Source organism: Pipistrellus hanaki (genome assembly GCF_964339955.1).
Source record: "Pipistrellus hanaki genome assembly, chromosome: 8".
NCBI classification, from domain to species: Eukaryota; Metazoa; Chordata; class Mammalia; order Chiroptera; family Vespertilionidae; genus Pipistrellus; species Pipistrellus hanaki.
In genome coordinates this window covers 44,326,170-44,341,571 of record NC_140510.1, presented here as the reverse complement: position 1 = coordinate 44,341,571, position 15,402 = coordinate 44,326,170, and the positions used below count along the sequence as shown (strand labels likewise).

The 15,402-nt window shown below is 37.8% G+C and overlaps 1 protein-coding gene across 5 annotated transcripts in view; it reads right to left on the bottom strand.

Annotated features, from left to right (window-relative positions):
* Nucleotides 1–2,199: 2,199 nt before the first annotated feature.
* Nucleotides 2,200–15,402, bottom strand: part of UBR3 (ubiquitin protein ligase E3 component n-recognin 3) — a 135,965-nt gene continuing 122,762 nt past the window's right edge. For all 5 annotated transcript variants that reach the window (XM_084892284.1, XM_084892286.1, XM_084892287.1 and 2 more), the window contains 4 exons: nt 11,906–12,085; nt 8,175–8,384; nt 6,478–6,617; nt 2,200–6,186 (listed from right to left, as the gene is read on the bottom strand). In XM_084892284.1, coding sequence (XP_084748410.1) covers nt 6,069–6,186; nt 6,478–6,617; nt 8,175–8,384; nt 11,906–12,085 — 648 coding nt within the window. In that variant the 3' untranslated portion in view covers nt 2,200–6,068. The remainder of the gene's footprint in view (nt 6,187–6,477; nt 6,618–8,174; nt 8,385–11,905; nt 12,086–15,402) is intronic.

Below are 15,402 nucleotides of genomic sequence, written 5' to 3'. Positions count from 1 at the left end.
CCAGGACACTGTCTCCCAACCATTCACCTGCCTGCTTGCCTGATTGCCCCTAACTACTACTGCCTGCCAGCCTGATCATCCCCTAACCATTCCCCTGCCAGCCTGATTGATGCCTAACTGCTCCCCTGCCAGCCTGATTGCCCCTAACTGCCCTCCTCTGCCGGCCTGGTCGCTTCTAACTGCCCTTCCTTGTTAGCATGTTTGCCCCTAACTGTCCTCCCCAACTGCCCTCCCTTACTGGCCTGGTTACCCAACTGCCCTCTTTTGCCAGCCTGGTTGTCCCCAACTGCCCTCCCTGCTGTCCTGGTCACCTCCAACTGCCCTCCCCTGATGGTCTGGGTTCCCCCCCCCCCCAAAAAAAAAAATGTCCTCCCCTGCAAGCCTGATCGCCCCCAGCTTCCCTCCCTTGCAGGCCTACTCCCTCCCACTGCCTTCCCCTGCTGGCCTGATCCCTCACAATTGCCTTCCCCTGCCAATCATCTTGTGTCCACATGGGGGCAGCCATCTTGTGTTGGAGTGACATTCAATTTGCATATTATCTATTATATAGGATACTAGAAGACACATATGTCTGGGGATACTTTTGCATTACAATGGCAGAGTTGAATAATGTTTTGTAGAAAATGTTTGCTGACTGTTGCTCTAAACTGAGGCCATAATGATCATTTTAATATTGCAATCTGAACACTCACTGCCCTACTTAATCTCTTACAATGACTTCCTGTTGCCCTTAGGACAAAGATCAAAATCCGTAACATTGCTCAAGGACATGCATGATCTGATTTGAGTCGATCTTTCCTACATCATATCCTGCCACAACCACCACACCCTTCCACTTTCAATGCTTCAACTGTACTGTACTTTTTTCAGTTTCTTTTTTTTTATTGGGGCAACACTGGGTAATAACATTATGTGATTTTCAGGTACACAATATTATAATTTGACATCTGTATACTCTTATCGCATGATCCCCATTTGAAGCCATTACCTTGTTAGCATATACACTGAGTGGCCAGATTATTATGATCTCTGAACGCATAATAATTTGGCCACTCAGTGTGTGTGTATGTGTGTGTGTGTATTAGAGGCCCAGTGCATGAATTTGTGCGTGGGTGGGGTCCGGCCAGCCTGGCCAGGGGACAATTTGCATATTAGCCTTTTACTATATAGGATATACACTGAGTGTATATGACCCCCTTAACCAACTTTGCCCTTCCCCACCCTCTTTCCCCTCTATAACCACCAATCTGTTGTATCTGAGTTTGTTCTTGTCACTTTTATATTCCACGAGTGAAAGCATATGGTTCTGTCCTTTTCCATCTGACTTATTTCACTTAGCATGATATTTTAAAGATCCATTCAGTTTCTGGAATGTACCCTGTCTGCCCATTGGTTCCCATAGCCCTAATTTGCTGATAACATCCATTTACCTATAGAGTGCTGCTTTCCACTAGACTGCAGGCAGAGACACTAACTTTCTGTCTTGTTCATTGTGGCATCCTCAGCATTTAGCTTAGCATCTGGCACACAGTAGGCACTTAATATTCCTTGTTCTCCCTTACCCTACTGAATTCTGTCAATTCTCTTCTGCTATTGTCCACTGCTTTCTGTCTCCACCACAACTCCCCTAGTTGAGCCAACTGTTACATTGTGTCTGGATTCTTTCAATAGATACCTAGGCAGGTCTTCCCACTCTGGACTTTTCTCCACAGTGCAGCTGGACTAACTTTACCAAAATGCAAATCTGATAGCTTCCTAAAGAGTCTAAAACTCTTAGAAGACTTACAAAAATCCTTTGTAATTTAGATTTTTTACTTCTTTCTCAAAAGTACCAATATTAGAGTCAAAATGATTCCCTTTCAAGTCTTCAACTACAGATTCTCAACTCTGAATCTCGCAAATGATTCTCTTCACCTGCCTAAAACAGTATTCCTCACACCTTCCCTTTCACCGGGCATCTCCTACACAGTATTTGGGGATCATCTTTAGACATCTCTACCCCTGAAAGCCTCCTCACACTCCCAAGTCTGGTTAGAGGTGCCTTCTTTAGTATCCTATATTCCATTGCCCCCAATACCCCCTACACACACGACTTGTAGAATTACACAAAAAGCTTTGTGAGAGAAGGGACTGTCTGGCTTCTTTTCCATTGTATTTCCAGTATTTATACAAGGCATGGCACATAGGAGACAAAAAAAATTTACTAAAGTGAATTTTAATGCTTCAACATTAAAGCAATTTTCATAATTTTGAAAGAAAACTTTGAAAGCTTACATTAAATCTTGTGATTTATAATATTTTACCCTTCAATTTATCCCACATGGACCCTACACTCTTTTCAACTAGCACCCCCAAATTTCTTACTACCTTACATTGTACTCACCTCTCAAATATCCAAAACATGAATTTAGCAGTCTAATTTCTACCCTTGGGATCCTAGACTGCTGGGCTCAGGGACTTCATAGTCATAAAACCTTTCTAATTGGCTCCATTAAAATATGGCTTCTAACCCTACGGGATCCTCAAAATGACTTCTATGGTGCTTTCTATTCCCAGCCTATTCTCTCCTACAATATGTCTAAACTTTTACCACTTACCTCAAGTCCCCAAATTATTGTACACCTGCTCACTCTCAACAGATGATCCCGCTATTCTATCACCGAGGTAAGCTAAACTTTTTCTTTCTCTTGTCCCTATTCCTTCCTCTCAAGCTGAACCATTTATCTGTGCTCTTGAACTACTTCTCTGGCCCACTCTTGAGCTCTGCCACATCAATCTTGGTATTGTCATATTTCGTATTAAATTAACTCACGGTATCACTATGCTTCTTCATTGAGTTGCATCAGCTGGAGTGGAATCCACTCCACTGCTAGATTACTGCACACTAAGATGTACAGCCCTTCAATACTTGATATACCTCATTATCAAGGGTGCCTGAAGTTGACAAACCGAGAAGTGATGATGTTGCCATCCTTCTGCCCACTACAGCTCACCCCTGATAAGCTTGATCCAGTCAGATCACAAAGATAAAAGAAAGGACTATGTGCTGTGAATGAGACTGAGACAATAACAAGTCTTCTGCTCTCCCACTAATTCTCAAGTGTCAGGCATAACCCCAAGCTACAATACATGTATCTTGTCTTGGTGATTCTAGTGGTTAAAACTATGTTGCATTGTTTTGGGTTTTATTGACCTCAAATATGAGCCAAGAATGGGAACTTGAGAATTGGCAAAGATTCCTGGGCCACATCTCCTCTGGTGCTGTTGTTCCCTCCAAGCTTTAAGTGCTTCTATCAGGTTTTTTTCTAGGTCAAAGAAATCAATAAATATCAAAACACATAAAGCAGAAAGGTTTGTAAACATAAGTGAATTCCTAACTGGCTGGTGATGATTGGCTGGTGAGCTCCAGGACGGAGGGGCAGGGATGAGAACTGTCGATTCAAACACCACCACAGACCATTCAAAAAGGCCATTATCCCAAATCACTTCAGATTTCTGAAGTCCAGATGGGAGTTTTCAGCAAGCAAGGACCACAGCAGTGTTCCTCAGATCTGCACCACCATTTCTTCTCCCCACTCCTTTCCAAAACACATGCACTTAGCAAAGGCTTTGCATTAATTTTAACACAAGGATAGCAGAAATAGGAACTAGCTCTGAAAAGCAAAAAGAAAAGGAAAAACAAACCCTTTACACTTAAACTCTACCTTAAAGCAATTATTAGTTGTTATACTTTCATCTTTTGAGCCTTGCTCACTTACATACATTATTGTCAATATCTTTGAAAAAACATGTAAACATTAAACATTTTAAGGACCTTTCACAAACCAAATGACAGTAGGTTTTTATTAACATATCTTACAATGTTGATTATTCCTAGTTTTATAATTTCTGCTTAATTATAAAGATTGATTTAGCTTCTACAGTAATGTACTGTATTTAAATGATCATTCATACAAGGTATCACACCAGTACATTTTTTGAATAATATACACACAGCACTCTAACTTGGACCTGTTATGTTTAAAAGTGAATTTATAAATGGTACTTAAAAAAGTTATGGGGGGAAATTAAAGTTCTAGTTTAGCAGCATGCATGTATGAATTCAAGTACAATTTTCAACCAAGTGCTTTTTAAAAATTTATTGGTGACTAATTCACCAATATCAAAATAAACACTATCAAACCAAAATTTTAATGTTAAGGCTAATATTTTCACTCCACATCCATATGCACAACCATAAAACATTCCATATTAAATATGTAGTAATTAAAGTCTGAATACATTATACCATGTATATATAGCATCAGAGTTTCAAACTGTAGAATTATTCAAGTTCATGAATCCTGAAACAGTATTTACTAGAGATGTAAACTAGCATTTTTCTCTTCAACCACACTTACAAATGGTCTGGTATTCATAATGACTGATGCAAAAAAATATGACAGGCTGAACTTATGATACATTACTATAAAAAGTAGTAATGAGTTGGAAAGGACAGCTATTTAGTTAAACAGAATCATTCTAATCTTTCAGAAAGTTATCTTAATATTTTGGAAATGTATATAAAAATAGCAAGCTATTTCCATGTATTTTATTGTAGAGCTATAGGTAACTTTTTGACTTTTTGAACACATTTGAGTATGTATTGTTCTGCTCTCTTTATTTTAACCAAGGCCATCATTTAATGTCCACTTGTATATTCTGTAATATCATGTCATTCATGATTTTTAGAAGCTAGGTCTGACTTAATTTTTATGTTTTATCATTAGATTTTTTTTAGGTTATTTTTATGTGTAAAAATGTAATTTTATATAACAAGCCATGTTCAGTCCAAAGTATCTGGAATTGTTTGATAGCGCTAAGTATGAAATAATCATCAACTTAATTATTTGGAAGAAAAAAAACAGCAGCAAAATATAACATGCTTCTCTGTAATCTTCCTTCTGTTCTAATCGAGTTTAGCTCAATCATTCCCATTCTGAGTTAAAAACTCTACAAACATAAATTGCTTTTCACAACAGCATTTAAGAATGCAGATGTGAGGCTCGTTCATGAGGGTCCTCACCATTGAGCCTTTGCCTCCCCTTCAGGAAACCACGCAGAAATAGCAGTGATTACATTGCACAAATACATAGATGAACCCCTTGAGCTGAAAGAAAAGTTCCAAAACTGGGGAAGTCTGAGCATTTCCAATCCAGTCATTAAAAAAAAAAAAAAAAGGTGTGGTTGATAAAAGTGGGCATGAGCAGATTCAAAATCCGCCATGTGTATGCTCTTAAAATTTAATTTTATAGTCAAATCTATTTGTTACTATCTCCAGTAATTCAACCAACTGAAATGGAAAATTTTGATTTTTAAGGACTCCCTTCCCCAAGCACTCATGTATCTCCCAAAATGTACTGTATTATATTAACAGCAGCTACCTACTTATTTTACAATTATTTCAATTATTTACCTGGGGAGAATATTTATGAAATTCCTGAGAATGAATTAAGTTTTCAGCAAAGCCTTCAACTTTAACAGATTCCTCACAATAAGAAAACATTTTAAAGTTCTACTATTAAACCAACTTTTACTATACAATATTTCACATAAATCATGTTTTACAATTTTTTTCTAATTACATACAGCAAAAATCTCAAATCAACACAAGAATGGTGAGGGAAAAAGATGCATTATGTTTAGCAGATGCAAATTAACACATATATAAAGAAGCAGTAAAACTTTAAATAAATCACACCCACTCTAAGTATCAATGAATCATTGATATGCATTGCTGGGAGAATCAGTTTTAAATAATTTTGTCAAATTGTGCTTCTTATTAATTGTAGATTTTTAAAATGACCACATAAAGAATGATTTAACTTGTAGCTTATGTTCTCCAGATACTTTTTAAAATTATTATACCATTAATGCGATTACCAAGCACCTAATTTTGGAAAGGCTTCATAACGTATGTTTTCTTTTTTTCCCTCAGCAAAAGTGTTAATCCCCCAAATTAAGTTAAAGCTTATTGTTGATAAATTCTTAATGAAAATGATAATATAATGCAGTGCTGCGGTGGTGAGTCAGAGCCCATTGTAGTGTGGACCCCATCTTTTATTGATGTGATCAAAAGTATGAGAGATCCACTGCTGTTCAAGAACTTTGTATCTTTCCTTACAAATGTAGAGAGGCTTGCCTCGCCTAGGAAAAAAAAAGAGGGAAAAGGTATTAAAAGTAATAAAATACAATGAAGATTTCATACATATTTTTAAAAACAGAATTTTCATGGCAAAAATTTCACATAGTAATTTGGTTTATTTCATGTTTCCTTAGCAGGTTGATGAGGAAAATATTTCAAAACCAGAAATAGCTCTAAATTAATGACTGTCAGAATTTCTTAATATAAAACCTTTATTATTACAAAGCTAGCAATGGCACACTGTTCTTACCAGACCGAATGTCAGTGACACCCTGTGCCACCCGCACTCTCACCTGAGATCCCGGTCTTCCTCTCCGTGCGCGTCCAGGTACACCGAGCCCCACAGGCAGAAGCGGTGCCCCCGGATGATGATGATCACCGATGCGTTGACCAGAAGGAAGATTCCCGTGCCGGCACCGCAGTTCTGAGAATGCTGAAAGATTAAAAATACATCCAATAACTTCATAATCAAATGGACTTTACATTAAAAAATCAAGAATCCCTTAAGTAAATTTCTTCTAAATAAAACAGGCATGTTTTTAAAATTTTTAATAAGATTTTATCTAAGTTAAATTTACAATCTCATTTCTAACACTTTACTAAATACATTAGGAGGAATTTGGGTAAGGATTATCTAGAAAAACAATTAAAAGTCAATGTAAGGGTGGGGAGTACAATGGGGCAATAAAGGACATATATGTAATTTCTTAATCAATAAAGAAAAAAAATTAAAAATAAGCAGGCACACACACACAAAAAAAGCCAATGCAAACCTAATTCAGAAGTTAGCATCTACATTAGATTATTTGACTGTGGTTTCATTGCAGAACATTCAAAAGTATCCTATATAATAAAGAAGTGATATGCAAATTGACCATCACTCCAACACACAAGATGGCTGCCACCATGTGGTCAAAGATGGCTGCCCCCATGTGAACACAAGATGGCCAGCAGAGGAGGGCAGTTGGGAAGGAGCAAGCCTGCAAGGGAGAGCAGTTAGGGGGGGATCAGGCCTGCAAGGAAGGGCAGTTAGGGGTGACCGGGCTGGCAGAGGAGGGCAGTTGGGGGCAATCAGGCCAGCAGGAGAGGGAAGTTAGGGGCGACCAGGCCTGAAGGGGAGGACAGTTGGGGGTGATCAGGTCAGCAGGGGAGGGCAGTAGTAGGAACCAGGCCTTAGAGGGGGATAGTTGGGGGTAATCAGGCCTGCAGGGGAGGGCAGTTGGGGGGAACAGGCCTGCAAGGGAGGGCATTTGGAGGACCAGTTCAGCAGGGGAAGGAAATTAGGGATGACCAGGCTGGCAGAGAATGGAAGTTGGGGTGACTGTGCCAGCAGGAGAGGGCAGTTGGGGGTGACCAGGTCTATAGGGGAGGATAGTTAGGGGTGACCAGGCTGGCAGGGGAGGGCAGTCAGGGGTGACCAGACTGGCAGGGGAGGGCAGTTAGGGGTGACAAGGTCAGCAGGGAAATGCAATTAGGGACTACGGGCCAGCAGGGGAGCAGTTAGGCGTCAATCAGGCTGGCAGGGGAGCGGTTAGGGGGTGATCAGACTGGCTGGCAGAAATGGTTAGGGGAAATCAGGCAAGCAGGCAGGCAAGCGGTTGGGAACCAGCAGTCCTGGATTGTGAGGGATGTCCAAGATTAGAGAAGGTGCAGACTGGCTGAGGGGCGCGCATCCCCGGGCACAAATTCTGTGCACCAGGCCTCGGGTGTATCAGTAAAGGATAGTGGGAGTAGGAAGAGGAAAATTGTATTGTGAAAGGTTTTACTCAAAGCCTCAGGTGTTTTGTTTTGCTTTGCTTTACCCTTTTACTGGGTTAAAAAGAAGAAAAACAAACAAGAACAAAAAAGAACGAAATCTTTACATGTATTGTTTCACTCAAAGCCTAAACTTTTAGAGCTGGCTTGACCATATATATGTATCTATATAGCACACATCCATGTGATATGAAATTGAGTTTTCATAAAATAGCTATTATTTACTAATGCTTACCAATACACATTCGCAGTAACTTTGTTGCTTGCAGCAAAGTCCTTTCAGGCATACAAAAGTGCCACAAACAAGGCAAACAGCAGGATCTTTAGGAACCTTGGTGCAGACACTGCAGGTTTTTCTGTGGTAATACTGGAAAATGGTATTATAATTCTCAGGCAACTGTAGTAGGTGTGGTAACTTCCATCTTGACTCTTGGATAAGCAAGGCCTAAAACATTATCCAAAAATATTCATTAGTCCTAGGTATTTAAGTCATTAACACAAAATACTTATTTTTTAAAATGTTTTTTTTTAAGAATGGAAAAATCTGTCTACAAAAATGTGACTTATTTTCTTTATTAACACTCTTCTCATTTCCATTTTACAAATGATCAAAATAGTATTTCAAAAATTACCATTCTTTATTTTTAATGTTGTTTCCATTTAAAATATGATGCAAGATTTAGATTAAGCACCCTAAAAACTTAAACTTGTTATTACTTTAAAAGAAAAATAGTAAATATAACTAAGTATGCATGAAAAACATATCTAGATATACTTGTTTTATATATGCTTTTAAACAGTTATACATTTCTTAAAACCAAGTTTTGACCTTTCTTAACTAAATAGCTCATTGGCTTTTCTTTAGGGAAAGTCAAAGTTTTCACTCAGTTCTATTTCAATCCTTTATAACCTCGAGTAGGGGGTGGGGAGGAAGGAGACCTTTTTTCTATCAAGGCCATTTGGATCTTTATAACATCATTCTTGGGCCAGACCAAGCTATCCACTTAAAAATTAGCCTGCTGTATTCGGTCTAACGTTTAAGTAACTCATCCCTAATGCCTTGGCACAGCCAGACCACCTGACTTCGCCAGCCTTGTACATCCCGAGGGTCTTACATATATAAAGTACTGATCTCCTTCCTAGAAGATATAAAATCTTCTTATACCTCAAGCTAAGATATTTTGTCTTGATAAATTTGCTTACTTTTTTAAAAAAAGACAAATTAGTTCAATTTTCCTGCAAAATATACTTTATTGATTGTTTACAGGGATATAAAAATATTGGTAACAGCACTCATTTTTTTCTAGATGCTACTTCATGAACACAAATCAGATGTAGTATGAATCTGTTACCTTAAGAAACCGTAAAGATGGCAGGCAACTCTTATGTTGATCATCTCACATTATCTACAGCTATAATTCATCTAACTCAATGCAGTGGCTAAGTAGCTAACTTGGTGTTTATCAATAAGTTCATGGATAAAGTGACCATGGAAGGAAGATAAGGACAATATATGGGCCTACAATATGCTATTTTGCCAATACTCAATGCCCAACCCTGGACTCCAAAAATTGTTATTCCATAGGGGATTGATTATATTGGAACTCTTCCATCAGTGGAAGGAATGCAGTTTGTCCTCACTGAACTTGATACTTAGCTAGATTAGGCTGTGAACTGTCCAGTAACTCACACCACATGGCCTCTAATAAAAGAATCTTCTTCTATATAAAAGTGATTGTTCTCTCACAGCTAAAAACGCATAGATTAGGAAACTAGGGTTTCAAGGTGGTTGTGGCATCTTACATGATTTCATCTAAAAATTCAGTTTTTAATATCTACACCAAAAATCATTCATTTAAAATGTATGCCTGATCTTATACTATCAAATAAGTTATTTTTTTTAATATATTTTATTGATTTTGTACAGAGAGGAAGGGAGAGAGACAGTTAGAAACATCGATGAGAGAGAGTCATCGATCAGCTGCCTCTTGCACACCCCCCAACGGGGATATGCCCGCAACCAAGGCACATGCCCTTGACCGGAATCGAACCCGGGACCTTTCTGTCCCCAAGCCGACGCTCTATCCATTGAGCCAAACCGGCCTCGGCAAATAAGTTATTTTTACCTGTTGCTTAACACATGGCTCATATGAAAACAAAAATTTTAAATATGCTCATTACTTTTTCTCCTGTCCTGGTTGTACAATTAGACCCATCTCTTATTCCAAGTCATGCCTCATAGGTTTTCAGACATCAAAATATAACTTCAGATTCTAGCTACAAACTATGAATAAAGAAACTACTGGAGAAAAAAAAAATTATATGTAAGATTTCAATTAACTTAATGAATTTTCCAATCCTTTAAAAAAAAAAAAAGTATAAAGTGATATATTATCTCTTCAAGGACTTTGACAAAAAATAGAAATGAGTAAAAGAGACATTTATTATTTAATGTTTATCTTGCCTTTATTGTTCACTTCAATGTTTTAAAAATTAAGTGTAATAAGACACTTTTATCTAAAATACTAATCTTTTTACTTTCCCTTTGATGTTAAAATTAAAATTCTATTTTTCCCTGAAATTTGGTTCCATTCAATAGTTCTATTTCAGCCAATGACATCCTACCACCACTAATTGTTCCACAAATATTAGTTCACTAGTCTATGGCTGGCACTTTATAGAAACTAGGGATTCAAGGATATACAAATAAATTTTGCTTTGTGGAGCCACAAATCAGACATAATAAGCAGTGATAAATATGGCAACTGTAAGAGACAATGCCAAAAGTACTGTGATACAGCACAACAGTACTGTCATACAGAACAACAGAGGGAGGGGATTAAGCTTCAGAGAAATACGGAGTATCAGACAAAGCTTTACAGAAGAGGTAACAAAACCTTGATGGATTAATTCAGCAGGAGAAGGGTAGGAAGTTTACTTTAGATAAAAGTAACAGCAACAAGCAATAGCATAGGTGTTTGAAGATATATAGCACAGCTAAGAAACATTTTTTTTGGTTTGAGCAAGGTTATGGGCAGTGGAGTGGTACAGAATAATGTTAGAAAGATAGGCAAGATGATGAAAATCTTTGAATGCTACTCAAAGAATACACTGATGGGGCATCATCAATGGTGTTTAAGCAGGAGCAGGTTCCTATCAGAACTATGTGTACTCACTACTTTTCTTCTAATCATTTGAGTTCAAGAACATATCTATATATGTTCACCAAGTCCTATTTATTTTTCTCAAATGTCTCTTGCATTGGTTACATTCTAATTTCTACTATTAGGACAATAGTACAGAGTTTCTTCAGTACCTAAATAATCATCTCTGGCTTCCCTCTCTCCTTACTTCAACTTACCTGCTAAAAAAACCACCAGGTTATCCCATAAAACACTTACTTCCCTCATATTATGCCATTTCTCAAATACTGTACTAGCTAAAGAAAATGTCTGAGCACCAAACTATGGCATTCAACCACCCTCTGCTACCCCAACTCTCCAATACAAAACCTTTCTCTAGCTGAGCTGGCAGCAATAGGCCAGCAAATTTTGAAGTTCAAGATGTGACCTTTAAGACATGCTAGTCCAAATCTTTTATTTTTTTGTGACAGTTCACTTTCCAATAAGCTTACAAGTCCCTCATCTATCTTAAAATTCCTTTGTATCTTCCAAGACTAATGATATGATTATTTAAGGAAACAATAAAAACCTGACAACCTAAAACAAAAGTGACATAGCAATTCCTTAGCTTTACTGACTGAAATACTTCCGCTTTTACACTCAAAAACCAATATTATGTAAGTAAATCATTTTTCAATGTAATTAGCTTAATAAATGCTTCCAAGAATAGATGACCTAAAGTTTCATTAACCTCTTAAATATTAAATATTCATAAAGGTTCATTAACCTCTTAAATATTAGCACATCACCTTTACTGCAAGTGACCACTACTCCTTTAACATACCTTTCCTTGTTCTGCATGTCTTTCAGTAAATGAATTTATCTCAGAACACCACTGAGCTATAATATCAAATGCTGGAACTGGCCAATCCAGACAGGAGGCACTGATGAAGGGATGTTCTGTTTGGTAAAATGTTGGCAGAAGTCCCAGGCAGCTGGAAAGAACTGAAAATTCTTCTTCTTCCTTTTAGACATGAAATAGAAAATTCTCAAGACATTTCATCATGAACATTTCTCATTATAGATATTTTAAGTGTCATTATCATCAATTATTTTTGGATAGTAAGAAAACTTTCTTAACTAAAGGAAAGTACAGGGAGTAAAAGAAAAGAGAGAAAGGTCCCTGGCTATTATATCTAAATATACCCTTAACTCGTCCCTCACTAACTGCCCCCCACCCCCCACTGCAGGCCTGGTTGTAGGCAGCCATTTTGTGCGGGTGTGAGGGTTAATTTGCATATTACCTCTTAATTATATAGGCTATTTCCCCCTGAAATTTAATTCCCATGTGCCATAGCATCTGCTTCTTTTATACATTTATTTTCTAAACTAGAGGCCCAGTCCATGAAATTTGTGCACTGGAGTTTGGGGTCCCTCAGCCCAGTCTGCGCCCTCTCACAGTCTGGGACCCCTCAGGGGATGTCCACCTGCCGGCCTAGGCCCGATCTCCAGGCAGTCAGGCATTCCTCTCACAGTCTGGGGCTTTCAGTCCGGGACCCCTCGCTCATTACCACCATGAGCCCGGTTTCTGGCTGAGCAGTGTTCCCCTATGGGAGCGCACTGACCACCAGGGGGCATCTCCTGCATTTAGTCTCTGCACCCTAGTGGTCAGTGCACGTCATAACGACTCGTCGTTCTACTGGTGGTTCTGCCATTCGGTCAATTTGCATATATAGTTTTATTATATAAGAATAGTATTGTCATATAACTGATGAGTACAATTTATAGAACCATATATACTCTGAAAGTAAACATTAATTTAGGACAAAAGCAAAGTGACTCTCAGCGTAGGGTGACTATGCCGGCAGGGCAGCAGTGTCGGTGTGGATGAAGAATAAGAGTAAAAACATGGCATACACAAGAGGCAATGCTAAATAATTTGCATGTGAAACAAAGAGTTTTAAAGAAAGGAGGCCCTTGCCAGTGTTGCTCAACGGGTGAAGTGTTGACCCCCTGCACTGAAGGGTCTCAGGTTTGATCCTGTGCATGTAAGAGGCAACCAATTGATGTTTCTCTCTCTCTCTCTCTCTCTCCCCCCCCCCCCCCCCCAACCCTCCACCCTTCCATTCTCTCTAAAAAAAAAGAAATCAACTGAAAAAATATTCTCTGGTGAAGAGTAAGAAAAATAAATAAATAAATAAATCTGCCAGAAACATTTAAATAAATAAATAAAAATAGAAGTGAATTTTTTAAAACTTCCGAGATCCAATGTCAGTCAATCTTGAAGCTCCACTCAGTAATAACATAACCAGAGAAATAAGCCATCCAAGCACTGACATTTTAAAAGTTTATTTTTAAGGAGTTTGTTAGTCTTGTGAAAATCAAAGTATACTCCCTAATCCCTTTTTATTTAACTGAAAAAAACCATTTCTGAGGCTAATGTGTCTACTTTTCTCTGTCCATTGGATCAATTCCTGCCATTCTTCAAATCTTTCAGCTCCCCAGAGAGGCCTCCCTGATCCCTATTAATGAGACTCTACATTACTCAGTCCCATTCAGATAAAAGCAATCCTTCCACACCTTGTACACACCTCTCTTCTTGGATATTTGCTATTGGTCAGTTTAAAAATAAATGAGCCTTTCCTGTAAGGCTGTGGGAGTGGTTCCTGGGTGTAGGAGCTCTGTCTTGCCAGGGCTTGGCACATAATAGAAATTCAACCAGCATCTCTTTGCAAAAATGAACTAATTTTCTAGATTAGGTACAAATTTGAAATATGGTACAAAGATAAAAAGGCAAAATGATAAGAAAGCTTAAAAAATGTTAATTTTTTTAAATCTCTAGATGTAAAGCCACAAATCCCCCATTTATATACCTATGCAAAGAGGGCATTTTAAAAAACGACTTTGTTGAGGTGTAACTTCCATAACCATAAAATGAACCAACCTTAAGTGTAGTTTGATGAATTTTAGTAAAAGTATAGTCATGCAACTACTGCTACCGTAAAATTTAGGAAGAATTCCAACCAAAAAAAATATTCCTTTTACCCCTATGTAATCAATTCCAGCCCCTTCTTTTGTGTTTGTATTCTTTTGTGACTGGCCTCTTTCAGCATAACATTTTGGGATTAATTCATGTTATAGTGTGTATCAGTAGTCCATTCTTTCTTATTACCGAGTAGTAGTCCACTATATGAGCATACCACATTTTGTTCACATGTTCACTTGTTGAAGGACTTCTGGGTTATTTCCAGTTTTTTACTACTATAAATTAGGCTGCTATGAACATTCATTTACAAGTATTTATGTGGATATATGCTTTCATATCTTTTGGTAGATAAATAGGAATAGAATCATTGTGTTATACAGTTAAGTGTATGCTTAATATTTTAAAGAAACTGCCAGAATTTGACTATACCACTTTGCACTCCTACCAGCAATAAACGAGAGTCTATCCAACTCCTTATCAATACTTATAACATTAATTTGTACTCCACTAATCAATAATGATGTTGAACATTTTGTCATGTACATATTGGCCATTCATATATATTGTTATAAGAAGTGCTTGTTCAAATTTTTTTGACCACCATATGTTTTTTGTTTTCTTATTATTGAGTTATAAAAATTCCTGATATTTTCTGGATACAAATCCTTTCTCAATATATACATTTTTTATTTTTTTTATGAAAACTACAAACCCACAGATCTCAGAAGCTTAATTAATCCAAATCAGAGGGAATATAAATAGGTCCATTACTGGAGTTCTCAATGTTAAGGTGATAACATTATAATGTTACAGCATCAGTCCTTCCAACTAAGATGACAGTTCTAAATTAATATTTAGAGTCAATACAAACCTCCCCCACCCCAAAAAAAATCTAAGTAGGCTTTGTTTTTTATAGAAATTTCCAAACCGATTTAAAAATTTTATGAAAATGCAATGAATTGCCAAAACATACCTTGAAAGAGAATAGATTTTGAGAACTTATATTGTATGATCTCATGACTTACTATATTTTTTCAAGATAATATTTGGAAGAAAGGTTCTACTGCTCAAGTGTGTTAGAAAACTCCTGCTGCAGTGTCATGGGACTGAAGGGAGGGTGTGATGAGCCGTAGCAAACTGTGCTGTAGTCAGATGGTCCTTAGTACCATCTGAGGCTGCAGGACAGCATTGGCAGGCAGAAAAAACAGATTCTGGGGGGTAAGGGGGGAGTGGAGAATAATGCGGGCAGCTGGTAACAGACCACCATTGGAAAGAGAAAGACTGAATGTAGGTAAGTGTCCTGGCTGGGCAGCCCTCCCTCATGCCCGTGCTCACTAACATCAGTGCTGGGGGTA